Source organism: Melospiza melodia, chromosome 5, assembly GCF_035770615.1.
Source record: "Melospiza melodia melodia isolate bMelMel2 chromosome 5, bMelMel2.pri, whole genome shotgun sequence".
NCBI classification, from domain to species: Eukaryota; Metazoa; Chordata; class Aves; order Passeriformes; family Passerellidae; genus Melospiza; species Melospiza melodia.
In genome coordinates, this window is record NC_086198.1 from 25,253,386 (window position 1) to 25,280,129 (window position 26,744).

At 44.6% G+C, this 26,744-nt stretch overlaps 3 protein-coding genes across 3 annotated transcripts in view; 1 reads left to right on the plus strand and 2 right to left on the minus strand.

Annotated features, from left to right (window-relative positions):
* Positions 1 to 58, minus strand: part of HERC3 (HECT and RLD domain containing E3 ubiquitin protein ligase 3) — a 44,834-nt gene extending 44,776 nt beyond the window's left edge. The window contains exon 1 of the mRNA XM_063156630.1: positions 9 to 58. The gene's annotated coding sequence lies outside the window, so the exon portion shown is untranslated. The remainder of the gene's footprint in view (positions 1 to 8) is intronic.
* Positions 59 to 2,522: 2,464 nt separating this feature from the next.
* On the minus strand, positions 2,523 to 22,629 carry LOC134418404 (probable E3 ubiquitin-protein ligase HERC4). The gene is made up of 22 exons (XM_063156635.1): positions 22,460 to 22,629; positions 21,737 to 21,813; positions 20,975 to 21,196; positions 20,140 to 20,231; positions 19,367 to 19,497; positions 18,429 to 18,577; positions 18,035 to 18,114; positions 17,637 to 17,722; positions 16,519 to 16,578; positions 15,873 to 15,975; positions 15,533 to 15,716; positions 15,037 to 15,218; positions 13,855 to 13,950; positions 12,549 to 12,650; positions 12,340 to 12,459; positions 8,310 to 8,450; positions 8,033 to 8,205; positions 6,938 to 6,992; positions 6,004 to 6,083; positions 4,847 to 5,030; positions 4,376 to 4,475; positions 2,523 to 3,723 (listed from the first exon to the last, which is right to left on the minus strand). The coding sequence occupies exons 1-22, from the start codon at positions 22,627 to 22,629 to the stop codon at positions 3,509 to 3,511; spliced, it is 2,802 nt and encodes a 933-aa protein (XP_063012705.1). The 3' UTR covers positions 2,523 to 3,508.
* Positions 10,186 to 10,941, plus strand: PIGY (phosphatidylinositol glycan anchor biosynthesis class Y). Its single transcript, XM_063156634.1, has one exon. The coding sequence runs from the start codon at positions 10,267 to 10,269 to the stop codon at positions 10,495 to 10,497; it is 231 nt and encodes a 76-aa protein (XP_063012704.1). The 5' UTR covers positions 10,186 to 10,266; the 3' UTR covers positions 10,498 to 10,941.
* Positions 22,630 to 26,744: the final 4,115 nt, after the last annotated feature.

Below are 26,744 nucleotides of genomic sequence, written 5' to 3' on the forward strand. Positions count from 1 at the left end.
GCACTCACCGCCGCCAGCCCCGCCGCTGCCGCCGCGGCGACGAGGAAGTCCCGGCCCCGCTGCTGCCGCCGCTGCCGCCGCCGGGAGTGACGCGCGGCGCGGCCAATGCGCAGGGCGGGCCCGGCCCCGGCGGGCGCGGGGAGGATCGGGAATCTGCTTTCCCCGGGGCCGGGGCACCGTGTGGGCTCCGCGCTCCTGTCCGGGGCTCAGCGCGCCTGGCGGCGGCTTCGGGCTCCTGGCGAGGCCTCAGCGCTCCTGGCGGCGGCTGCGGGCTTCTAGCGAGGCCTCGGCGCTCCTGGGCTTCCCAGCGGTGCTGGAATGGCGCGGGCGGAGCGCTGGGCACAGGCGGCTCCGCCCGCCGGGCTGCGCGGCTTTAGCCTTGCGGATCGCTCGCCGCTCTAAACGCAGCCGAAGCGACGGGCCAAGTTAAGCGCATTCCGGAATTTAAGCTGTTCTAAATGAAGGTCTCAAGGGAAAGGCAGCTTTCCAGTGTTTGAGAATGCGTTAAGCACGAAATGTCACTTACTAATAACAATAGTCAGTTTCTTTCCCCTAGTCTGTTTCTTCTTCCTTCTATGTGGCCTCTGGTCACCTGGCAGGCTCATTTGTTTAGGAGCTCAAATTTATTGAAAGTTTCAACCTCGAATGGTTTGTTGTCAAAATCTCCGTTGAGAGAGAGAAGAAAAAGAGGCCAATGAGCAAGCAATTATGTAACTCCCAAGTACTGATTTTCTGGTTTTAGTGCCATCTATTAGAAAAAGGCTCCACAAGGGCAATGCACAAGCTCGATCCCATTCAGACCACCAAAATGACAGTCAATGTTTGGAGCAAACCTCAGATGTTTGCAAGGGCTCAGTGTGGGGGGAAGAAGTCTCTGGAGTATGTCCAGTGCCCATAAGTATTTGTGGTCCTTATACTGCATCTCTGGCAGTATTTGCATGGATCACTCGTGTTTAGAATAAATAGCTACCTCAATATAAAATTACACCTGTCATGTAACATCTTTGGCTTAACCAGCGTTACAAGCAGCTTCTAGAATAACTGAAAGCATACATAGAGGAAAACCTACTTTTCTGTGTTTGTGTTTGTTTCTGTTTTGTTTATTTCATCGTCTGGAGACCTTTGCAAAATAGATCATTTCCCTTTACACTCAGTTTCCTCTGTTTCTGATTGCGTAGTCAAGGAGGGGAAGGTACAGACACAAACAAAAAAAAAAGAAGAAGAAAATGATGGAGCAAAGCCTAGAATTTGTGTGAGGGAGCCAGGAGTCTCTTGTTGAAACCAATTTTTAACTGGTTACATTTCAGCTTCCAGGAGGACTTTCAAGGCTGTTCTTGCCCTTGTCTACAGGGGATGCTCAGCTCAGATGAGTGGCCTAAAAAAATCCTGCTATGGGTTCAATATACTTTTGCTGCCTGTGTGAAGCCTTTTGAACTCACAGCTGAATGTGATGCTCACTCATCTTATATTCTCCTGTATATTTTATAACAGGCACTGCTTGAGAAAATGTAGACACAATCCAGTGTCCAAATTAATTTCAGAAAATCAGAGAGGAGTGCACTACTCTGAAAGTCTTTATGTAATGTGTGTATATACACACACACACACACACACACATATATATATATATATAAGCAGAGATTATTTGAGGACAACTTAAAAATAGCCTTGAAAGTGACTCTGGGCTTTAATCTCCCATGTGATGTTGCATCATACATGATGAGAAGGAAATACCTCCAGGCTCTAAATAAACCTATTATCATTTAATCTCTAATGGGTTATTTTGAATTCCAAAGAGAATACATCTTTTGTGCACTTGCACAGCACAGAAGATGACTCTGAAGCTTAGAAAACCATAAAAAGGGAAACAACAGCCAGGAGTAGGCTGATGAAGAACAGCAGGCGAAGCTGCCAAAACAGAAATCTGTGGTGGTGTGGCAGCATCAGCTGGACGTGAGATGTGGGCAACACCTTGGGTTTCTGCCAGTTCCCTCTTTCCACAAAAATACACCAGAGTGCTGCCTTCCTCAGATGATGTAAGCATCCCTGTGATGTCCTGTTTGTTCCAGGGGGTAGAGGGGGACAGGGGTTAGGTCTGAGCAGGCCGTGTCCCCTCGCTCCCCTCTGCTGGGAGCTGCCATCCTCTGAAGTCCTATTTCCCCTCTTCCCATCAACACTCCCATGCCATCTGCTTTCCTGTACTGCCCTGGTGCTTGTGGTGAGGGCTTGAATTTTTTTTTTTTTTTTTACTGATTACTATACTGTAACTTAAAAGGAAACTTGCCTTTTTTTTTTTTTTTTTTTTTTTTAAAGTAGGTAACAATGGCATTCTGCATCACACAGGGAAGACTGACTTGTTCAGCATGTACAATGCATCTCTTTGAAACAAGCTTACATCAGCCTGTGACTCCACTTGTGAAAGGCCCCCCCATTCCAAGGAGGACAGAGAACACAGACACACTGCCTGCTGTGCTTATCCACGTAGACAGATGCACAAGGAAGGAAGAACACAGCTACAGGGGTGAAAATTTAATCCATCATCATTTAATTTAAGACAGTGGAAGTCTTCTTTACATATGGATGTCCCCTGACACATTTAATGCACCAAAGAGAACACTGCTGAAAAATAATGGCTGTTGTTTCTCTCCCTCTCTCCACATAGCAAAATACACAGTAAACACCCATCCTGCCTGACATGGTTAATATCCTGCCAGTACTCTGCACTGTTTTGACAATGAGATTCCTGAAGCCCTGCCAGCCTCATGTCCACAGGGCTCTGTAGGCAGTGCTGTTCTGCAAGCCTAAGATTTTATGATTTAATTGTGAAACATCTCCTTAGAAGTTATAATGAAACATGACAAATATCACAATTATCACACTAAATAACAAAAAAATTGTATTATTATAATTCATTAATACAGCTTTTGAAAAAGTCTAGGAATGATCAAATCCTCCTACTAATTTCTCTCAGATAAATCATAGACCATATCCAGGTGAGCACAGACTGCTCCTTCAATTCACAATCTCATTAAATGTGTTAGTTGCTCCCATGAGAACCCTTAAGTAACACAGATGAAAACTGAACCCCAGCTTTGCTCTGCAAGGGTGACTGCTTAGCACATCCTGGTTGTGTGCCTGCTAATGCATAAATGTACAAATCACAGCATCCCTGCTGCTCATGGGAGTTCACTGTCCCGACACAACCAGAACAGTGCAGACCCTGCCTGCACATATGTGTAAATATGCTGGGTTATCAGCTTGCTTCTCTGAAGTGTGCCAAACAGGATTCTTCTTTCCTAACTTTACAATCTAACTATGAAATGTCTGCTCAAAGCTCATTTTTGTAAGAAATGTAAAATCTCAGCAAATACACACACTCAGGTGTTTATAAAGTGCAGTAAAAATAAGACAGGCTAGAAACCAGTAAATTTGAGTTATTAAGAGAAAATATGGCAAGTGAACAAAGACTCATATTCTTATTTTTGCTTTTAAGTCTTCTATCCCAGAGTTACTCACGGCCAAAACCTTCATTATGCTCTATGGCATAAAGCAACTTCTTTTTGAGTATTTTTTTTCTGCTATATCTGGGGAGGAACAAAGTCAGGGTGCAAGTAATGACAGAGGGAGAGCTCTCGTCTGGATTTTCTTTTTGAGGATCTGCAATGCAAAATGTGAAAGGTTGCAGTCCATACCCAGAGATTCGATCAGATCCTGACAAAAAAACTGAAGAAATGAAAAAAGAAAAACAAGAATAAGTTAGCAAATTGAAAAAAAAAAAAAAAAAGAAAGCTGAAAGTCATTAAAATAATTAATGTTAATGAAAATCATGAAGATAAATTAGTGTAAACATACAGATATTTTCCTAAGCTAAGTATTATGCTTTGTAGAATTTGCACCTGAATACAGATTAAAGTCTCTTACTGATTCACAGTAGTTACAAGCCCTCTTCTATTTTCTATTATAGACTGTGTGGATGTGAAAGGCCAGGCTAGGTCTGACCTTCTACCTTTAAAAAGGATGACCCAGCTTCTGCAACCCTTTGAAAAAGGTATACTGCTTACATCAACACAGTGTACTCTCACAAACTGCAGCCTCTGACCAACAACACAACCACAAAAGTAAGGGATAAAGTAACTGCAAGCTTCAGGGTGCACTCAGGCAAACCTCAAGGGATGGGAGGAGGGTCAGAGCTGTCCCTGTGCAACTCCTCAGGTTATTTTTTTGTGGTTTTCCCTAGAAAATGTGGCAGCAGCAGGGGTGAACACATTGAAAAGCTACAGTTTGGAACTATAGTATAGTATAGTGTAGTATGTAGTATGTGTGTTGTGGGGGAAAGAAAAGGGCTATGCAAAGTTTTAAATGCCTGATATATTACCAAGAAACATTTTCTTTTTTTCTTCTGGTAGCTCGTGAAACACAGTCCAAAAATTCCTGATGGTTTGATCTGACTCCGTATACTCTGTGTATATCACATTCTGTCAAAGAGCCAAAATAAAACAGGCCAGTTAATCCTCAATATTTCCATTTATATTTAAAGCAACATTTTATCTGATAAATTTTATAATCCTGTTCATAGATATTCAAATCCCCTTAACCTCCAGAATCTGCTTGTTCATTTGTTTTTCAAAGATTCAAATGACAATCCCTGAGTTATGGCTTGATACCTATTCCCCTTTATTCTTGTGGCTGATGTAGATTAGAGACAGAACATCAACACAAACCAAAAAAAGAGAAACTTCTGGGAGCTTCTGTCCATTTGTTATGCACTCAGTGAAAGAACAGGTCAGAAGTAGTTTATGCTTAGCAGACAGTGCATGCTGAAGGACACTGTGCTTGTATAAAATACCTTTTCCAGGAGATGCCAGTCAAACGTTCGCTGTCCCTGGAGAAGAACCTGCAGCTCTTCAGGGAAAAACATCTTCCAATTTTTAGCTGGGCAGCCTCTTAAGAACCCTTGCATAAAGTCCTCAAATGGCTTCTGTACTGATTTATTGAACTTATAGTTCACATACAAATCAACGTACTCTTTCCTGCAACAGATACCAAATGAGCATTGGTGGTGCTTTTCTAAAAGAAGAATTATAGACAACTTTATTCCTTTATTCCATATGACCTGCAGTGGTGTACAGACTCATTGAGACCAGTTGTCACTGGCAATTAGTTATTCTCTGAATAAGCTGGGAGCATCTTCACAAATAAAAGAGAATGCTGGCCAGAATGGATTCATTTGGTAACACTCTTTGTCCTTCATGTGAATGCTCCAATGAAATCCTCTCAGACACCTGATTATTTTAAAAGATGGAACCTAGCAGACCTAACTCCCATTGAATGCCTAAGAATTTCCCTGAAATCGAAATAAATATTTGCACAGCTGTTAATCAATAGTTTCACTCTTCTCTCTACTTCAGATGGGGATTTGTGTAGTGACATTGTACTGTACAATCAACTCAATGTAAATGCTCTCCTTCAAGCTTCTTAAGCAGCCCTTTCATGGATCCCTATGGGTCCTCAGGACATCTGTATAATTCAGGACACAGAATTTCTCTCTGTCCTCTGTGCAGAGATTAATATTGACACAAAGCCTTATTGGTGGATTGCTCCTTTTCCTTTATGTACAAGATACATTCCATATAGGTAACTAAGCAGGAAACATTTTGCTCTTAAAAAACTCCTGAAGAGGTGTATCTATAGCTGGATTTCACAGAAAAACCATCTGGTTTTGCCTGAAAATACTGTTCCAGGTTATTATTTTACATTTGCCAGGTATCTGTTTATGCAGATACCAGGATATCCAAAGATCCCCATGTTATCCACTGCTTGCACAAACTGCTAGTGTGCAGCAAGCACAGCAGGAACTGAAAGTGTACAACCTATTGGACCAAGACCAATGGCACAATACAGAAGTCAATATTTTCTAAAAGTATATGGGGATAGGTACAGACATGTTACTTCATACATTTGTAACAACACACCAGGATTAAGAAATATAAAAATAAAACTGACCTGTTATCCTTAGTGACAGGAATGTTGGCACCATTTTCTTGAAGTTCAACAACATCCGTGGAATCTCCCCCTTCCATTATCTATGCAAATAAATTCAAACATTGGCTGCTATATCTATATGTGACAGATATATATGTGCTACATCTCTCATTCCTCCTGAAGGGCCTGACAAGGCACTCTCACTAGTTGGAGTTTACAGACAAGTTGTGTCACTTGCCCTGGGACAGTGTCTTGCCCAAGTACCTGTTCCAGATTGCAAGGCAAGATGTGTTCTATTACCATCTGTATGGCAGTTGTCTTTTGTCAAGTGGGCAGTTTTCTTTATCTCTTCCACAATCACTCCTCCCTTGGGAGGGGACATCTGCTGATAACAGGCTATTGAATGTCACTGCATGACTGATAAGAACTGTAGCATCCCATTGTGAGATGCTCCACCCAGAGGGCGGAGCCAAGCATTGCTACCTGGATATAATCTGGAGATTCTGGAATACCAACACAGCTTCTCCACTGGATTTCCCAGAGGAACAGCAGCTGCCTCTTCTTCCACTGGATCTGCAGAGGAAGACTACACCCTTTTTTTACAGGATCCTTGCTCCAGCAGAACCACACCTGACACTCCAGAAGGACTGCAGCCACAATTCCAATTGGACTGCTACCAACACCCTGACGAACAGGGTGTCAGGTTGTGTTCTGACTCTGTCAGTGTTGTTTTAGTGTACTGCATTGTTTATTTTATCCTTTTATTTTCTTCCCTATTAAAGAACTGTTATTTCCTGCTCCAATATTTTTTGCCTGAGAGCCCTTTAATTTAAAATTTATAGTAATCTGAAGGGGCAGGGAGGGCTGACATTCTCCATTTCAGGGGAAGCTCCTGCCTTCCTTAGCAGGCACCTGTTTTTCTAAACCAAGACAGTACCTTAGTGGGATGTCTTACCGTGAAGTTCAAGTCCAAGTCATCACTTTCTCCATTCAAAATTCTCCGAAGACTCCTGTCCAAACACAAAAGGGATTAAAGAAAGAAGAAATGTGACCTTTCAGTGTACTTGTAAATTCTGCTAGAAAACATCCTTTGACAAGCAGTATTTAAATGCATACATGTACACCACATCTACACTCACACAGAAACATGATATATGGCACTGGAATTTCATTATGCTGCTGACATAAGCTGAGCACAAATGCCTCCAGTAAAAAAAGTTTCCAGGCAAGTCCATCCCCGTGCTCTGTATGGACAACTTTACACCAAGTTCAGTGACAACTGTGTTTGGGACCACAGTCTTGCTTCCTCTCTAGACATTATCTAGTGAGGAATTAAGTGTGGAACAGAGGGATGATCGGGAGAATTGTTTTGGGGTGCAGCACCTTTCCAATTATTGCAGGCAACCTTGTGTTCCAATTCACTGAGGAACCTCAGTGAATTTAGTACCTCAGGAATTTAGCACCTCAACACAGTCACTGGGATGGGATTCTCATCTTCTTGGTTGTTTGTATCACTTGCCTGGAAGACTGGGCTTCAGGGGCCTGGAAGCATTATGCTGGTGGCAGCAGCACCTCTCCCTCTCATGTCTCCCTGATATCTCCTCTCCCAGTGCATAGAAACTCTGCACAAGGGTTCTCAGAATTGGCAGCATTTTGTAATACTGTACTTGTGCAAGGCAATATTGTGGAAATTGATAATTAATAAATCAGGGAAAAAAACCCCAACATTAATAATTGAGTCATTAGTTTTTTCAAGTCCAAACTACAGCCCAAAGTGTTTTGAACACTTATATATTCACAGTGTGGACTTAAACTTTGAGAGATCTGACACCTTCTAAGTCATGAGGCTTGGCATTTTGTTTTGGCAATGCCAGCCTCTGAGAGCAACATCCATGCCCTGGACAAGGACCTCTTAGAAATCTGTGACTTCTAGCAGCTTCACAAAGGCAAATGTAGATGCCATGGGTACCCCAAATTCAGGCTCTGGGATCTCCCAGTGCACAATCAAGGCAAGGAACCCAGCCAAAGCTTGGCCATGCCTGGAACATACCGGCCCACGGTTGGCAGCAGTTCCTCAAGGTCCTCTAGGGTGGGGGCCAGGCCCAGTAGCTTTTTGTAGAGAGCCCTGGGGAAGGGCAAGGGCACTGTGCACTGGTTAAACAGGGCCATTCCACATAGTGTCCCGATCAAGAAGAAGATGTCCTCATCCTCACAGCTCGGGGCCTGGTTAGGAACAAGCACACCTGGTTAGGAACGAGCCATGACGAACGAGCCATGACTGCCTTTTCCCATTGGGGCCCCCACCCACCCCTGCAGGGCTGCCTTGCCTGTCTGGGGAACCACACGAGGCCAGAGGTGAAGTGGCAGAAGGTGATGGTGCTGGGCTGGCAGAGGGTCCTGGCTGCAACACTGAAGAGCTCCTGGGACACTGCACCTTGGTCCATCCCCGCCTCACCCACAAAGGACACCTGCAAGGGCAGAGACAGCCATAAATAGAGACACTCATATTGCTCACAAAATCAGATTCCTTACCTAGTGTGCAACAAGCCAATAATTACACACCCAAGAGAGAGACACTGATTTTTTATCTCACAGTTGTGCCAACCTGGGTACTCAGTGGTAATCCACAAATCAAGCAACCCCCACTGGACTTTTTGAGCCATTATTTGTAGACAGAAATTTTGAGTTTGTAACAAGTCTGTTATGCTTGGTTAGTAATTTCCAAACAAGTTACATAACCCCAGCTGACTTCCACACACCCTCAGGGGAAGGGTCTTCACCTGGGCAGGGGTCTCTTTGCCCCGTGGGTGTGATTTTGACTATTATAATGAACACAGTTCAGCTACAGGCTACATGGACCTTGAGTGTGAAAAATGCATGTGTTTTATTATTGGCTTTTTGCAAATATTAAAATGAATATTATATGTGTTGTGTTAAAAAGTAATGCTGTATGAATTCTCTTAAGTACTGTGTTAAATATAGTTTTAGGTTACAAAAATGTTAAAATAGAAACCATGTTATGTAGGATACTTTTTTTTAAGAAAGGACTTGCAGCGAGATAGCAGACACAGGATACCTAAATCTGTCAGAGAAAAAGAATTTATTGCCTTCTTATCAGAAGAAACGAACTTTTTCCCGCCTCGAAGGCGCTGTTAGGATTCAGAGGAAGAAGTTGACGATGACCAGACAGAATCCTGTGTTTGAATGGGATTTATGCATCATGTATGAGATGTATGAATATGCAACAGGCTATTGCTTTTAAGGGTTAATCCTCTGGTAACGGGTGTCCTTTTTCGGGCTCGTGCTGCCCAGAAAAAGGTACCCGGACGTCCGTAACTCTTTGTGTCTATTGTCTCATATTGTCCTAATTCAATTTGTCCAAATTATTATTACTCTAACTGTATTACTATTGTTATAATCATTTTATCACTATTAAACTTCGAAAATTTTCAAAACAAGTGATCGGCGTTTTTCACATTGAGTATTTTACCAAGTTAGCAATGTATATACAGACATACATCAACATCTTGATTTACTGTATCCTTAAGGCTTTTCATTCCCGGATGTCCTTGGCTAGGGAATGCTGCCTGCTGCCTGTTCCACTGACTAGTTCTCCTTCCTGATTAAGCTTGAAAGTGTACAAAGATCTTACACCGCAAACCATCCCGACTCAACCGGGATCTATTCCACGTTCCGAAACACGCCGGGGGCTCTGCTGAGGGGGCGGGCGGCGGGGCGGTGCCGCTGGGGCGGGCGGGCCGCGCGGCGGAAGCGGCGGCCATGCTGCGCGGCCCGGCCCTGCTGCTGTCGCTGCGGCTGCGAGGGGCCGCCCCGGCCGGCCCCGGGCACCGCCGGCACTGCCACCGGCAGCAGGAGCACGAACAAAGCTCGGGATCCGGCTCCGGTTCAGACTCGGGCTCCGGCGCAGCGCGGCCGCAGCCCCTGGAGCCATCACTGCTGCGCTTCCTGGTGTGCCCGCTCTCCAAGCGGCCGCTGAGGTGAGCATGAGCCGGGGGAGCTGCGCCCGACCCCCGGGCAAAGCCAGGTTAGTCCCTGCTCCTCACGTTTTCGCTTGGATGTTTCTCCCCCCTCCCCGACTTGGCTGAGCAGGTACGAAGAATCTACGAACGAGCTCATTAACGAGGAGCTGGGCATCGCGTACCCCATCATCGACGGCATCCCGAACATGGTTCCGGAGGCTGCCAGGAGGACGCACACCAAGGCGCCGGCCGAGGGCTCGGAGCAGCCGTGAGGAGCCGCCGGGCCCGGCCGTACCGGGGCCTGATGGCCGGGGCTGGGCTGCTGCCCTCGCTGCCCACGCTGACTGTGCTCGTTCCCCTGCTGTCCCTGGCAGGCCTGTTCTACTCGGCCAGCGTGGACGAAAACTTCCCCCAGGGCTGCACCAGCACAGCCAGCCTGTGTTTCTACAGCCTCCTTCTTCCCGTGACAGTACCGGTTTATGTGTTCTTTCACCTGTGGACCTGGATGGGGATTAAGCTTTTTAGGCACAACTAGTGCGGTGCCTTTGCTAAACCCTGGGCTTCTCTAAATCAACGTAATTTTGTTTAATCTCATCGAGTATTGCAGTTCATTTGAGAGAGTTTCCTTCTGGCACTGGTGACCAGCATAATTTTCCTGGTAGGATCTGGAAGTGCATGAAGCAGCAGCCCATTGTTAACTACTGTTAATGCAGATAAAGAGTAGGAGTAAAAATAAGCACTAATTCCCTCTGTTTTATCCTTTCAAGAGTGCTGTGCATTTGTAGTGGCACTAATTAGAACCTTAGTTTTCATGAGGAAGTACCCTGACTGAATAAATTAAAATTAAAACATGCAGTGATACGAATCTCTCTTTGAGAGCTTTGGGGGTTTTTATCCAGATGTGTGTACTGAAATATGTTTGTCTCACTGTCAGAAGAGCAAAAATTAAAATAAATCAGGCTGGCGTTTAATAACAAAACTTGAGATGAATCAAATGAAGACATTTCTTGCTTGGATGATACCCATGTCTGTATGTGCAGTACCTGCAGATCTTTTCTTTCTAGGGCCACTATGAGAATGCCACATACCAGGTTCTCAATATTGTCTCAAAAACTTTCTAGCAGGACACAGCTATGAAGGGGGCAGGTCAGTGCTACAGTAAAGGTTTCTTTTTTATGTTTTGCATTTTGGTGGTTTGTATTCGCAACACAAAACACATTCATGTCCTTTACCTGCTGAAAAATGCAGAAATGAAGCACCAAGTTGTAAATGCTGCACCAGGCTGTAAGTGCTGTGGGATACTAACAGTGCAGTTGTATTTTTCAGGCTGCTGCTGGGTTAATAATGTTGTGATGCACAGTGTGAAAGGCAGTGCTCACGAGGTGTGCCCAAAGGCTGACTTCAGCTAAGTACAGCTGTTTGTCAGAGCTTGTACAATAGGTGGAGACTTGAAGTCTAGAGGACAGTTCAGAGCACACCCTCACTGCCTCTGTAAATAAATGTACCTCTCTCAGCTGGTGTAGTGAGGAACCAGGAAGGAAAGGTAGCTCTGGGAGCCATTGTGAATTTCTCCTAAGTAAATGGGAAAGAAAAGCTTTGACAGCTCTGGCTGGCAAGAGAGCTCACTTGGAAAGCACCAGGGCGCCAAGGTCCGTGGTTCCTGTGGCACGGGCGTGGTGCCAGTCTGTGTTAGTGACAGGCGGGGCACGGGGTGCCTGAGCTGAGCTCTGCTCTGGGCAGTGTCCTGTCCCAGTCAGGTGTCCCTGTCCCAGCCATTGGCTTCTGCAGGGCAGGGCCAGCACCGCCATTCCTGCGGGAAACGGGAAACGCAGCTGCCACAACCTTCGGGTCTGTGTGGGAGCCACACGCTAAAGGCACGTGGAGACAGCAGCACTGTAATCATGCCCATCTCTCTGGCCAGCACAATCCTTCCTTTCCCTTCAGACAGCATCTCCAGGAGAGAAATGCAGTCGTGTGGCTGTGTTGCTTGCTGACCCCTCAGGCTGGTACCGTAGACCCTGGGGTTTTAATGTACTAGGAGAAAGTCTCAGAAGTCAGTCTAGCAGCAGCAGTACTGGACTTTGACAACTGAGCCATTCTATTCCATTACCCCAATGCAACCTCACAGTAAATAGCACTGCTGCTTGCATTTAACTTATGCCAACAAAGCTGCCTGGAATAAGGATGTAAAATACTGCCTCCAGATTTACTCTACACCATCCATGGAACGTGTTTTATAATAATTTGAGGAGCAGTTCTTTGGCTCTACGCTCAGAAGATACTGAAACTCTTGTACCAATATACAGTAACACTGAAAATCAAGGAACACTGCAGCAAGATACTTAGAGCTAATAAGTAATACAATTTAGTATCTTACCTTTAACATCTTCCTGAAATCTTGGTTTGAGGCAGACTTTAAATTTTCCCATATGTCTTGGAGAAGGCATTCTCTTCTGACGCAGAAATTCCATGGCTCAGGGAGCCCTATAAAGGGTATCTGGATAAGGGGCATCCAATGATTGAAGCAATAGTCTGTTAGCAGTGTGTTTATCTCTTCTGATAGGTAACAAAATTGGTTGCACTTACAACAAAGAATCCGGCCAAATCCCTGCATTCTGCAATATGAAGGCATATCTTGTCTTCCCTGTCAAAGATGCATGGGTAGTTGGTCAGCATCTGTGGGACAATCTGAAAGGACAAGGAAGAAAGGAAAAGACATGCTGATTTTCCCTTGTGAAACCAGAATTCAGGGACATGTCTGCAGGCTAAACTGCCTGTAGTCTGTACCCTGGCAAACTTCTGCATCTCTGAAATGAGCCCTTGTGTGCATGAGCACTGCACTAACAGAGGTTCACATCCTAGAAACAGCTCCTACACACTCCTGTGAGTGAGAAACAGAGAGAGGTATCTAACCTCTCTGTGCAGACAGACACTTGTCTATAGTAGTGCCTCAAGAATAAAACAGAGAGAGTGATTTTAACAGCATCTTCCATAATTCAGCTAAACCAAAACGCCCTGGATACTCAGGTTATGGTATATTGTTTGTAAAAACTGCTGAGTTTATTATATGTAATACCAAAAATAGATACTGGTCTAAAGATAATCTAATTTAAAGTGTTACACTACACCTCCAGTATAATAAGGCACCAACTTCAGGTAACGTCCTAATTGGCTTTTGATTCTATGCTCAAACCTCCTCCTCCACTCTGGTTAATTGGTACAAAATTGGTACGTTAGCAAACACAAGCTTATGCAGGAATTAGGCAGTTGCCCTACAAATTCCAGCCAAGTTGCATGAAAGCTTACTTGTTTTTTGCCAGAGGAAACCCCTACTATGCACATTTCCATTTCATACTGCTTCCTCTGACACTGACTGCATTTGGTAGCTGATTTTCACTCTGTGTCAAGAAATGCCACAGATTATTTTTTATTATCACGGCTTCATTTTAAGGTGTCAGTACATTGAAATGCTCAATAAGATTTCTAAATAAAAGTTTAAAGATACCTCAAAATATTTATCTTAATTAAACATAATAAAATCCAGAGTAACACAAAGTATAGCAACCATCCCTCATGCTTCTATTTCACAGTCATTACTTGTTCAAAGCAAACAAAGCTGCTTAAGATGCTGGAGGGCAGCTCCAACTCTCAGAACCAGGGATCATCTCAGGAAAAGCTCCATTATAGTTGCTGGAATACTGGGATGGTAAAGGGCTTGCATAATTTAGAGCTTTGGAGGACTAGGGAAAATAAAATGCCTTTGAGATGTGCTGGGTTAGTCTCTAGAGTTGACTTCCATATATATATATATATATATATGTATATATATATGTATGTATGTGTATATATATATATATATATGTTTTGCACTGCTGGTAAGATTTATACTTACTATTATATTGAAGAATGAACATATGCCGATAATCTCTTTCACTCCATGTACTTGGAAGATGCTTTCATGTACTCCAAAACCAGTTCTGGAGTTGACCTGCATTGAAACACACAATCTATCAGCAGCAGAACTAGTGAGCTGTGTCTGTCTGGCAGGACAGGACTGCCAAGGCTTTCTTCAGAAAGAGTTCTGAGACCCTGCACAGAAGTTACAGGATAAAAGTGCTCAAGAAGCACAGTGCTCCACAGTGAGAAGTCTTAGGAAGCCATGTATAAACTAGGAGGAAAGCAACTTTCATCTACTCTTAAGATGCCTTAGCAGGACTCCATCAGAAAAAGTGTATTTCCCTTGGAGTGTCTTTCATATTTCTGCAGTTCCCTACTCATGTTCCTGCTTGTTGCCAGGAAAAGATGCTTGCAGGGGAACAGTGAACATTTAAAGCTCCAAATCATGTAATCACTTACAGAGGAGTGGACCTGCCGCATTTTTTAGTTTATTTATCTGCATAAATACAAATTTGAGAGCCTAAACTTTGAGGGCCAATTCTGCATTCTCAGCCAAAAGGATATTCAAGTCTGAAAAAAATTTAACAAATCTCTCTTAACTTTCATAAACTTTGAACATCTCCACAGGAATGTGAAGAGAAAGTATGGTTTCCAGAAGAACACAGTTATTGCTTCCTTTGTTTCCCTTGTTCATGTACAGCTAAAGGTGTTCTAATGCTGTTGTCCCAGAGAATTTGTCAACCTAACAGGCTCTTAAAGCATCACATAAAGCATCACAGAGCATTTCTGTGGTAGCTGCAATGTGCCAAGCAGATAGGTTGTCTTTAAAATGCTCTGAGCAATTATTGGGATGAGGGATCTCACCAGCAGAAAGGGGAATAGGCATGTTACATAAAGGACACCATTTCCATTACTGTGTAGGCATCAATGGATGCACTCCTGACACCACTGAGAGCATTCTTCCCCTGCCAGGGCTATAACATGCTTTAGCTCTTCATTTCTACAGAGGGACAGTTTGGCACAGCTCCAGCAGGACTTCTTCAGAACTGTGCTGGTGCAGAGCCAAAGAGATTCCTGAAGCAGTGTCAAACGCACAGAATACGAAAGTGAGAAGTACTAAAATACTCTAGGATACATTGAGACACCCTGCCTAGTTGGGATCCAAGCACCTTCTCACCTGGTAAAGCATCTGCAGTATTTGCAGAGGCCCAGTTTCAACTGGGTCCAGGTTGTGGAGGCGGCTTGGCCCTATGGCCTTGAACTCCTGGACAAATGAGAACAGAATTTCCTGGGAAGCCCTCTGATACAGAACGACCAGCTCCTTGAAAAAGGATGTTTCTAGATTTGACCATAGGCATTCTGTAAAGAAAACAGCTAGTGAGGTCACAGGTAACATACAGATCACTGCAATTTGTGGATGAAGCTGCTTTTTCTCTTTTTATCAAATGATTTGAACAAAAAAATGTTTAAGCTTGCACTACAAAAACTATTAAACTTCAGACAGAATTTTTAAAATTCTTGTGCCTTGCTGCATAGTTCCCATGTTTCTATGTCTATCAAAAGCAATTATTTCAAGCTCTGGAACACATTACATCAGTGATAATAACACTTGTTCTGCAGCAGAAAATGACCAAGAATTTAAATCATTCAGTCCTACCATTACAAAACCCTACCAAGAGTTTGCAGGTCCTCTGGTTGGAGCTTCATGATGGTTTCAGCCAGAACAATCAGAGAAAGGACAGAGCCTTCATTCTCCCCCCTCAGAAGGAAAGGCAAGATCAAGTATACTCTGAAATTTTCTGGTGAGATGGGAGATGAAGACAACGATTCCAGTAAGTTCCTAATCTCCATTTGCACCTTCAGAGAGGAAAAAAAAATTAAAAAGAGACAAGGGTTAAAATGCAATTGTGTTTTGCCAAAGTAATTAGGTTGGCATGAAATTCTTAAGTTTCATGCACAAATCCAAAGCTCCTCAGTATCTGTGTAGTGAGCATCTTTATATCAAATCCTTACCTCCTGGTAGACTGTTTGGTTTTTACTGATCTTCTCATAAAAATGTTTCACTTCTGACATGTCTACGCCTGAGACTTCTTTGGAAGTTTTGAAATGTTTGTCCCTATCACAAGATAAAAAAAAGAACACTAAATAATTTTTCTACTGAATAATGAAGCATTGTGATATCAGAAAATACTTGGAAAGTTCAGCCCCAGCTCCTGTGGGTATAATTTCATGTGTTCTAAGAAGATAGACAACACAAGCCACTGTTTTGTGACTTGATTAACATCCTGTCCTTTCTGTCTCATGTGGCTGTGGACTATTAATGGTAGATTCCTGTATTTCACCCAAAATGACTTCTTCTTCTGTGCCAGAAGGAGCTATTAAGGATCCTTTGAGAGCTGTAATATTGTCTGGGAGGATTATCATCATCTGCCAAATATCACTAAAGGATAATCTTCTAAAATGTGAGTTTCTCTAGCACATTTCAGTAGGACCAGGGCTATAAAAATCTTAATATTAGCTTGAGCTTTGAAAAATAAAAACTTACTTCTTGCAAATTCAGATAAAACAAATCTTATCTACATATGTGACCTAAAATAACACTTTCTAGTCAGTTTACAAGCAGCAATATATTCTTTATGTCTAAGTCAGTGCATGCTACCTTTTGTCCAGGAAGCTTCCATTAATGCAAGCCTCAGATGAAAAGATCAGTCTGATATTCCTGATAGTAAAAAAACCAAAAAGTTAGTCCTTTCAACTTCAGGTTTTGAACTCTGAAAGAACAAAAACCATGTACAATGGTGTCTGCACCTGACCACACAAAACTTTTCTTAGCACCACTCCCCGGTCAGTGTTGCAGAAGACGTTGTACTCAAGGAGTTACAGATCTTTGCAAGCCACCTCTGCTCTCCTGGGCCTTGTAAGGGAACCCTGCTCAAGGTTCTGCCCCAGTGCTCCATTCTGGTGAGTGTTATCATGGAGATTCTTCTCCTCACAGGTAAGAACATTAGCTGCTTTTGTTTGTTATGCAAAATAAAAGGCGCTGCAACATGGGAGGGAGGAGAATCCCCTCCATGAACAGGATTATTTATAGCACGTGGAGGGAAAATCCATCAGGCTATCAATTTGCTGCTGCAGAAAAGCTGGGCTCCCAGAACCTGAAGGGTCACCAGACTTACTAACTCCCAGTATTCCTGGTTCTGTTCTTATTGGAGCAGCTATTTTATTAAGCAATTTGCTGTCAGGCCTTTCCTACTGAGATCTGGAAAGAACCCCCTCTTTCACCCTCTCAAACACCACTTTTCACATGATCCAAACTGTTCCAAATATGGTCAGGGAAACATTTAGTTCCAAGTTAGCCAAGCTTTCAAAATGCTCAAAATCAGCAGCTAGAGCCAGACTTTCCCAAAGAAAATAACCTCCCACATAAAACCTGTGAAACACTGTAAGTGTAAGGTATCCCACAGTGGTATGTACCTATTGCTTTTGAAAATGGGTAATTAAAGAAGTGACCACTAATTTTTAAATGCTGGCACAGCATTCCAGTTTGGGCACTCAGATTAGGCTTTTTGCACAAGGCCTTGGTCTGTAGGCAGGGTCTTTCACTGATTTAACTTGTCAGCTCCTCATGAACTTTGTGCCAAGGTACAAGACTGTGCCTTGGCTAAATTCTTGAACAACAGTTCCTACAATAGCCTCCAAAGAAGAATAATTCTTAGAGAAAGTCATGCAACAGGGTAAAAACTACAAACAAACCCAAACAGCAAGTTTCTGATTTACCTTTTTATACTCTCACATTTAGAATTAGAAATCCATGCATCCACTTCTTTATCATCCAGAGTGGCAATTCCATTCAAATACAAATTCTGTGTGAAATACATGAAAACATTGACAAAATTTAAATTGTAGCAGATGGGATTCTTTTTTTTTTCAATCCAATCATAACAAGATTTCAGCCTAAGGGTGAACAAATTAATGGTCATCCAGCATAATCCAGATGCATTAACCACAGAACATATATAATTGCAATACAAGTTAGTCTGTAGGTAAAGCACAGAAAAATCTGCAATAGACACATATAAAACTGAAGTGCTACAAGCATGTTGGAAAATCCAAATGTTTCCATCAGTAATGTGGACAGTGGTAAAATCAGAAGCTATGATCAAATGTGCTCATACCTTGTTCCCCTCCTTGCAACGGGCAAAACTTCGGTGTACTCCTGCAGTAATTTTAATCCCCTTTTTTGACGCACCCTTTTCTGTGAAAGAACAAAAAGATTGTTGTAGGAATATTTGAAGAGACAGTCACTGTCTTCAGAGAGTTAAGTGCACAAAAGTGGAACGATAAAAAAACCCCTTCAGATAGTACTTATCTGTTGAAAGTTTGATTCTATTAGGCCATTACCCATGATAACCAAGCAGCAAATGGAATAATTCCTGTTAGAATTTGTTGGGATGGCTAAGCAAGGATGAGACATGATGTTTGCCTTTCAGTGTAAACATGAAATCAAGAAAGCAAACATCTCCATGGAAGAAATAAATACAGATTGTATACATATGCAGTGGTCATTACTCTGGCAGGATTTTCCAGTATCCACTGGTGAATCGATGGGAAGTGGTATCAACTGTTTGGGCTTCCTCTCATCTTCCAGTTGTCCTTCATCATCAGAGCCAAAGAAATAAAATTTATCCAAGGAATGGACATAGACCAGGGTGTATTGTCTGTTCAGGGGAAAGAAAAAGTCATAGTAAGTGAAAACCACAGGGCAAAGCAGAATAACATTTATAAATTTATAAATTTATCAGAATGCATACCTGAAGCTTGTCTTCAAAAGTCCTGACAGTGCAGATAAAGAGTCCCTTTAACCACAGTGTTATAACTCTTCATTGCATAAACATTCAGCAATAAAGACACAAATGGACTCAGATTTCCTATACTACCCTCTAATGTTTGTGATTTAGTTGGGTTGCACATACAAAAATAGTTACACCATGCTTGCTTCACGCCCTTCTGTTTTCAAACGTGCAGTTTCTGTGCTGCTGAGCCTGATACCAAGCCCAGGTGAATTGTCAGCAGACTTTTTCTGGCCCAGTTCCAGAAGGGCAAAGTGAAACTGGGGAATTATCACTGCTCTTCAATTCTTATTAAGAACCAACCAGTTTATCAGTCTGGTTGGGAATCCAGTGACTCTCCTGATGCAGGCTTTTGACAGTCCTTTGCCCTTTGGAACCCAGTACAAACCCAGTATATTGTTTATCAAAAGAGAAAAAGACCAAGGGCTTCTCTGGTGGCTTTTGTAGCTCTCTCCCACTGCTCACCAGGTCTGTAGGTGCTGCTCTCACTGGGGCTCTGGCAGCAGGGTGGCTTATACTTGAACAGTGGATGGATATCCTGACAGTGCTGAGCTATTGTGATACAGGGATTTGAACATCTTGGTGACCCCCTTCCCTACTGTTCTTCAGTGATTCCCCAAAGGCATTGACCTCAGAAAAGTCATTGGCACATCCCACCTGCCACAGTCGATGTGTGAAACCCTGGCTCCCCACAGCTCAGCCACCACGCGAGGCAGGAGTTCATTCTGGGTGGAGTTGTGACCCAGCTGGCCACACCCTCCTGCTCCAAAGGTGCACACCAGCCCCTCCTTGAAACGAAGAAACAAACAGGATCACTGCATTATTAACAACAATCAAATGGTCTCAGCCAAGAATGAGGGCTAGCAAAACACAACATCTTATGTGGAACTTGATTCAAAACATCTCTGATTCAAACATGAGGAGGGTTCACTTTGCATCAAGTCAGATCACACACTGGAAAATCCAAATAATTTAGCTCATGAGAAAATCAATTTAACTTTTGAGAATAACTCCTGTTGCTTAAGAATTTTACTTGTATGAGTAAACCCTAGTGAATTAGATGTCATTCACATCTTCTGAAGTCCCCAATGTAATATAAAAAAAAAAAATCATAAAGTGCTGGGAGTTGAACTGCACCCCTTTGCCTCAGGATTCCCATTCACCATATCCCTGCCAAAGGTTGCATGCAGATGACAGGAATATGAGAAAAGACCAGTTTTCCCAATAGCTTAGATAACATTCCTTGGGGATCACCTTCAGGCTTAGGTGGAAGGAGGCATTACCATCCCAATTTCTCCATGCTTTCTTTTTCCTTCATCTCTCTTTTAGCAGTGTATCTTTCCTCACAAGATGCAGTCTCAGATGCTCCTTGTGAGGAAAGATACCATTTTGGACTCACCTTGAGTCCAAGATTTCCATTTTGGACTCACCTTGGAGAGAACTGCAGTGTGATCTGCCCCACATGAGATAAACACAGTCTTCCAGTGCTCTAAAGCTCCAACATAGGTTGGGCAGTCCCTGTCTGGAAAAAAGATAATACTGCTAAATTGAAAGAGTACTGGAGGGTCTCATATACAGAAAAAATTAGAAGACAGAAGGATTAAGTGTTTTTCAGCCCTCTCTTACAGCAATTAATGTAATTATAGCTTGGGTTTGGGTCATCTTCCCTCCAGTATAACATATTCTTTCTCATAATGTTCTGTGTTTTTCATATTACTTTATTTTCATTTACTTTGGTCTGAAACAAAATGCAGTACTTCCATATCTGCTTGCCAAATGGTACTTGGCTTCAAAGTATGATTCTCAAGGGTGTGGACACATTCAGATTAGATGTTCTGTCTGTCTAGGGCAACTCTTCTCTAGCATTCTAAGTTTGAAGGCAAGAGATGATTTAAATTCTTCTCTCACTTTGTGTTTACAGAGAATTAAAGAGGATTAAAAAATATAAAATGAATGCATTTCATGCAAGACTTCCTGGAGAGAAGACAGGAGTGGAAATAGATGTGTAAGACCTCAGGGTTTTAAGAGCCCACACTATCCTATTAGCCACACAAAATGATTGCAAGTTATCTATAGAAAAACAACCACTAAATACATCATTCCTGCATGCCTTTCCTGGTCAGGAAACAAAGAACATCTCCAGATATACTTTCTTCAAAAGACTTTACTGCCCACCACTGTTCGACAGGAGCTTGACAATAGTGAGGAGCAATTTGGTGAGCTCACTGGCGAGGAAAACACCCTCCTGGCGCTCTCCTTCCTTACCTTTGGTGTCTCCGAGTCCCAGCTGTCCAAAACTGTTCTTTCCCCAGGAGAACACAGCTCCAGAGAGTGACACACACATGCTGTGAGCTCCTCCAGCAGCAATTTGAGCAAGTGGGATGCCCTTCAGTCTTTCCACCAGCTGTGGTTTGGGAGGAAGCGTGGTTTGGCTCCCCACTCCAAGCTGTCCGTGGGTGTTCTGGCCCCAGGTGAAGAGCTCACCCCCTTCACACACAGAACAAAAGAAAACAGCTCAGCCTCACTGCTTCCCTTGAGTATTTGCATTTTGGGAGTTAGAGCAACACTCAGTGTTGTTTTCAGGGACCTAGCTCCAAGGCAAGAGCATCATGTGTGCCCAAATTTGTTTTCTTATGATCTCTTTGGGACAGTCCCATATTGCCAGGTGACTCAGCACAGCAAGAATTAAGGTCCCTAAAGTCATACCTGCTAGAAGCTCCCTACCAGAAAGGTGTTGCAACTTAAGAATGAACAGGTCTGGTGACTGCAGAGTGAGGCAGCCACATCTGCTCTCCACAGCACACCTTTGTGGAGGGGCAGTGCTCAGGAACTGGAGAGAGACAGAGAGAGGTACAGGTCCCTGGGCGCTGGGAGGAAGGAGCAGCACTGACAGCCAGTGCACTGTGTGTCTCCAACTGCTCATTACTCCACAGTGGTGTCACCTACTACTGCAAGTAGCACAAACACTGCCTTCTCAGAGCAAGTGTGACTCCTGTTTGGAGGAAAAGTGTTCTTGAAACAGGCTACCTCTGGATAATGCCATGGCATGCTGGTCTCCACATGCTATTTGAACAATAATTCGGTTTTCCAGTTCTTTCACCAGTCTGCAAAAATAAGGAAACAAAAATCAAAATAAATAGATGCTGTGCTGTGAGACAAAGTAAAGGACAAAGAGTGTCTGCTCACCAAGCCCTAGCAGGAAATATGTGGAAAAAAAATACAGGTCACCTGTAAGCTGATTCACCCTTCTCTTATGCTGACCTGACTTCACTGTGGTTTGCTCCACGAGAAGCTGGAAAAGAACCTTGCTCAGCCTGATTCTGTTATCTTGCCCTGGGCAAGAAATATCACACAGCAAACTGCAGGGACATTTGTAGATGATGGTTACCCTGACAGCTTCATCAGAATGTGGTAAGGTTCAGACATGCTTGTGTCTTTTCCCTGCAGTTTTGCCAAGCCACGGGTGATTCGCAAGGCATCTGTATTGCTCTGGTATGTTCCACTGACCCTTACTAAGTTTGAGAGAAACCTGTCTCATGTGCATCCCAAGCAGCTCAGATCTTGGTATCATCCTCAAAATCTGTGCACTTCTGGCTGGGTTAAAAAGGAGATAGTACTAGGAAGGTACGTGTTCCAGTTCTCTCTCTACATCAGGAACATGCCTCAAACTCTTGCATGTTACCTGGGGAAAAGCAGACTGCATTTTCGGACCATTGCCATCCATACCTCCACCCTGTGAAAGCTTCTTACCTTGTATTGGGGCAGTTTCCTGAAGCTTTAGCCCAGTGTTCAGAAAGCTTCCCGTTGGGGGAGAGAATGAGTTTATGTGTTCCATCATGGTTTGAGCAGCGCACCTCCTCGTTCCTCTGTGACTGTGCGCTCTCTGCAGGACACAGACAGACAGACAGACAGATGGTCATGCTATGGCAGCAGGCACCTTAACCACCTCGGCCCCCTTCCCAAGATCTCAGTGTGCTACTGCTTTCAGCAAGAGTTTCTGCTTCTCAGGAGGAAGTGAGACAAGCCTGTGCGTCTTATTTTCTCAGGCCCTTAGGGTTTCTGTGTCCTGCCCACCCTCTGGCTTGTTTCATGCTGGATGACTCCTCACCAAAGGACCTTTCTCTATTTCCTAGGCTGCTGTGCCACCAGCTCCCAAGACAACCAGTGAAACATCAGCAGAAGCACAGTCTGTTGCTCTTGTACACCTGTGCAGTGTCTGATGGAGACAAAGCACTTCCTGAGGCACCTGGCCACCCCAGACTTGTCACAGCCTTGGGGACTGCATGCCTTCAAGTCAAGCACTTTACAAGGTGCTGGAGAAGCAATGATAGAAAATTCATTCATTGCCTCTTTACAGCAGAAGGGTGAAAAATGTGTATTTTATGATTGGCTTTTTGCAAATATTAAAATGAATATTATATGTGTTGTGTTAGAAAGTAATGCTGTATTAATTCTCTTAAATAGTGTGTCAAATACAGTTTTAGGTTATAAAAAATGTTAAAATAGAAACTATGCTATGTCAGATACTTTTTTTAAAGAAAGGACTTGCAGCGAGATAGCAGCCACAGAATACCTAAATCTTTCAGAGAAAAAGAATTTACTGTCTTCTTATCAGAAGAAACGAAGTTCTTCCTGCCTCGAAGGCGCTGTTAGGATTCAGAGGAAGAAGTTGACCATGACCAGACAGAATCCTGTGTTTGAATGGGATTTATGCATCATGTATGAAGTGTATGAATATGCAATAGGCTATTGCTTTTAAGGGTTAATCCTCTGGTAACGGGTGTCCTTTTTCGGGCTAGTACTGCCCAGAAAAAGGTATCCGGACCTCCATAACTCTTTGTCTGTATTGTCTCATATTGTCCTAATTAAATTTGTCCATATTATTATTACTCCAATTGTATTACTATTTCTATAGCCATTTAATTACTATTAAACTTTTAAATTTTTCAAAACAAGCGATTGGCGTTTTTCACAAGAAGGAAGTACTTCTTGTCTACAGCTGAGGGGCTGCAGATGCTCTCCGGACCCAGAGGCACCAGGCACTGATTTACTCGCATGTAGCACCGATCCAGCACAAGTGTCTGAGCCCCAGGATGTCCAAGAGTGAAAGGTGGTCATCAGCAAAGCCTGCCCTGATTTACCTAACACCTCTGGAGACTCGCTGCCCACCCCTCTCACACACCAGACATGGAACTAGAGAGGAAAACCCCCTGTCCATTCCCCGGCACGCTCTCCCTCCTTCCAGTCCCGCGCCCTGGGACACCTCCAAGCCCCTCACTCCCCGTTCCCGAGGGGCCGCCCAGCAGATTGCGGCGCTTCCAGCGCTTCCACCCGCACGGAGCCATCCCGGGGGTCTCCCAGCGCCCTCCCCACCGCGCCGCTGCCGCCGGTCCGTACCTGCCGTGCCGCGCCCCCGGCCCCGCGGCCGCCGCCGCCTCCCCGCCATCCCTCGGCGCCGACAGCTCGGGAGTGCCCGGGCAGCGCCGAGCCGGGGAAATGGAAACCGAAACTCATCGGGGCTGCGGCAGCGGGAGGAGCGGCGGGAGGGATGCCCGATACCTGGGAGCCCCGAGCTGGGAAACTCCGACTCCTGCGGTGAAAAGGCGTGGGCTACTGGGCTCCGGTGGGTTCCCGGCTCTCCTCACCTGCTGCTGCTGCTGCTGCTGCCCCGGTGGGAGGAGACGGCAAAGCATCAGGCGGTGGAGGGATGCCGGGCTCTTCCATGTGCAGAATGCGCTTCCTGACTTTATTATTCACTTCGGTGAGTGACCCGCCCGTGTCCATCCTGCGGAGAGTCGAGAGACTTACTCTGCTGCTCAGCTGTATCCCAGCGAAGAACCCAGCAAACCCAGAGGGGCGGCTTGGCTGGGGGAAGTGAAACCGTAAGTGAAACGCTCGGTTTGGAAATACATCAACATCTAAAAGCCATCTGCTTCCATTCTCTCATAGTCTGTGCTGAATCTCTCCCGCCTTCAAAGACCCTGTGAGCTTCCCCCATCCCAGAAAGACCACCCTGCCTGCCTCACCCCCCACACTGTCTCACTGGAGTGATGCATGCAGGACAATATTGGTGATGAAATCAGGGATACCATGTCAATGATGAAACAGATCAAAACACATAAGATCACTTTTGTTGTATTCCTAATAGCTGCCACCGATGAATTAAATTCAATTGCAGAATTGAATTGTTTATGAGAATTTTATGCTGCCAAATACTAAGAAGAGATTTTGGTAGGGCAGTCAACAAAAGTCCCAAGAAACACAACATGAATCTACAGATTTACACTGGTGTTCACTGAAATTCAGAGGAAAATTCATTACTGAGACAGCAGGAGCATCTAATGTAATGTATTTAAATAGAGCAGCCTGTGGTGCACAAAGAGGCACCTGGAGGTCCCTGAGGTGAAGAAAAAAGGATGTGGAGGAGCCGTGGAAGGTGAGGCTGGGCCATACAGTAAGTGACTTCTGCCCAGGGAGGAGCAACCCAGCCTTATCTCTCCCAGCCACTTCCCTGCCTGCACTTTGCGGATCTTATCTCCTTCCACAGCATGCAGGAAAGTCTGGAGATCAAGAAATACCGAGCTAGAGCAGTAATGCCAAAGCATCAGCTGGGAAGGGACACTAGAGGTCCTTCTGCACCAAAGCATGAACTAAGGACTCCTCCTCCCTGAGAAGAAAAACTGCTCCAAGCACTGCCTCCCGAATGGAAAGAAAGAGATCCCAGGGGAAGAAAGGCAAGGAAACGTGTTGATGTCATCCTTTCAGAGCTACATTCTTCCTCCCTCCAAGTGGGCTGCTCACAGTGATTTCATGTCAGAAGGGCTCACTCTGGTAAGCAGGTTCATTAAACTCCCTGTGGTTTTCTGCCCAAGAGTATCTGGGCTCGTGATACTCTGATGACAGCAATATATGGATCTGTGAAGGAGATGTTTGGCAACTGGCAGGAGACAGCAAGAAGAGGTGAACTGTGCAAAATGGTTTTTGTAGCTGGAACTGACAGATGTGTCCATCTGTACATTTCACCCCTTTCCATCAGTCCTCTAGTGAATTGCCCACGGGAAGAACCAGAACGTGTAAACCTCCTCGAGTGTGGGGTACTGCTTGCTTATGAGGGCAGCCCTTCTCCCAGGAGAACAGCACGCAGCACTTCCCGAGTGAGAGGAATGGAGAAATCCAAGGACATGTATGCAGATGGTCCCAGGAGAAATGGAGGAATGTCTCCTGCTGAGCCCCAGGGAGCCAAGGAAGCGTGTGGTGGGAGCCTGTTCCCACAGTGTCAGCAGCTGACAGGCATGAGTGGGTCAATGCCTCCAGAGCAGATTTGGGAGCATGGGGAGCTTGCAGCCCCTCTCAGCTGGGCTGAGTCACAGCTCCAGCTGCTCTCTCCATGGGAAGGGACGCTGTGACCTGGGGCTACCCAGCAGGGCTCAGCCACTGGCAACCCAAACCAGACAGTGCCAAATCCCTCAGTACCACAGTGTGGGACACCAACCACCTCTGTCCTTCTCCTCCCCAGAGTGCCAAAGCAGCTCCCACTGTGCAGGCCCTGGCCGAACCAAGGCTGAACCATCTCGGCCTGGACTGCCCTGCAGGAGATGGCAGCTCCCGCAGGCACAGGCAGGCATGAGGGCAGGGAATGTGCTGCCCCTCTGCCTGAGGGGTTTGTCAGCACTGCAGTGCTCTAGGTTTGGCACTTTCAGGACACTGTTTTGACAGCAACTTTGCCCAGTGCTGCCTGAGGAATATTTCCAGTTTCCGGTAGGGGCAACAGGCCCCCACTCTAGGAGACTGTTCAGGAGCCTTTCCAGGGCAGGAGCCACAAGTGAAGGTAAATAAAGCATCAGGAAGAAATGTTGTCTTGTCCCAAGAATGAACAGGAGAAACCAAAAAGCTCTCCTTTTCTTCCTTGCCTCCACTCCTGAAGGAACCTGACAGGCTCACCAGCACCTCTGCAGCTCCCACAGCCAGTGGCTGTGAGCTGAGCATGGGTGGGTGGCAAGAATCATAGAATCATCAGGGTTGGAAGAGACCTTTA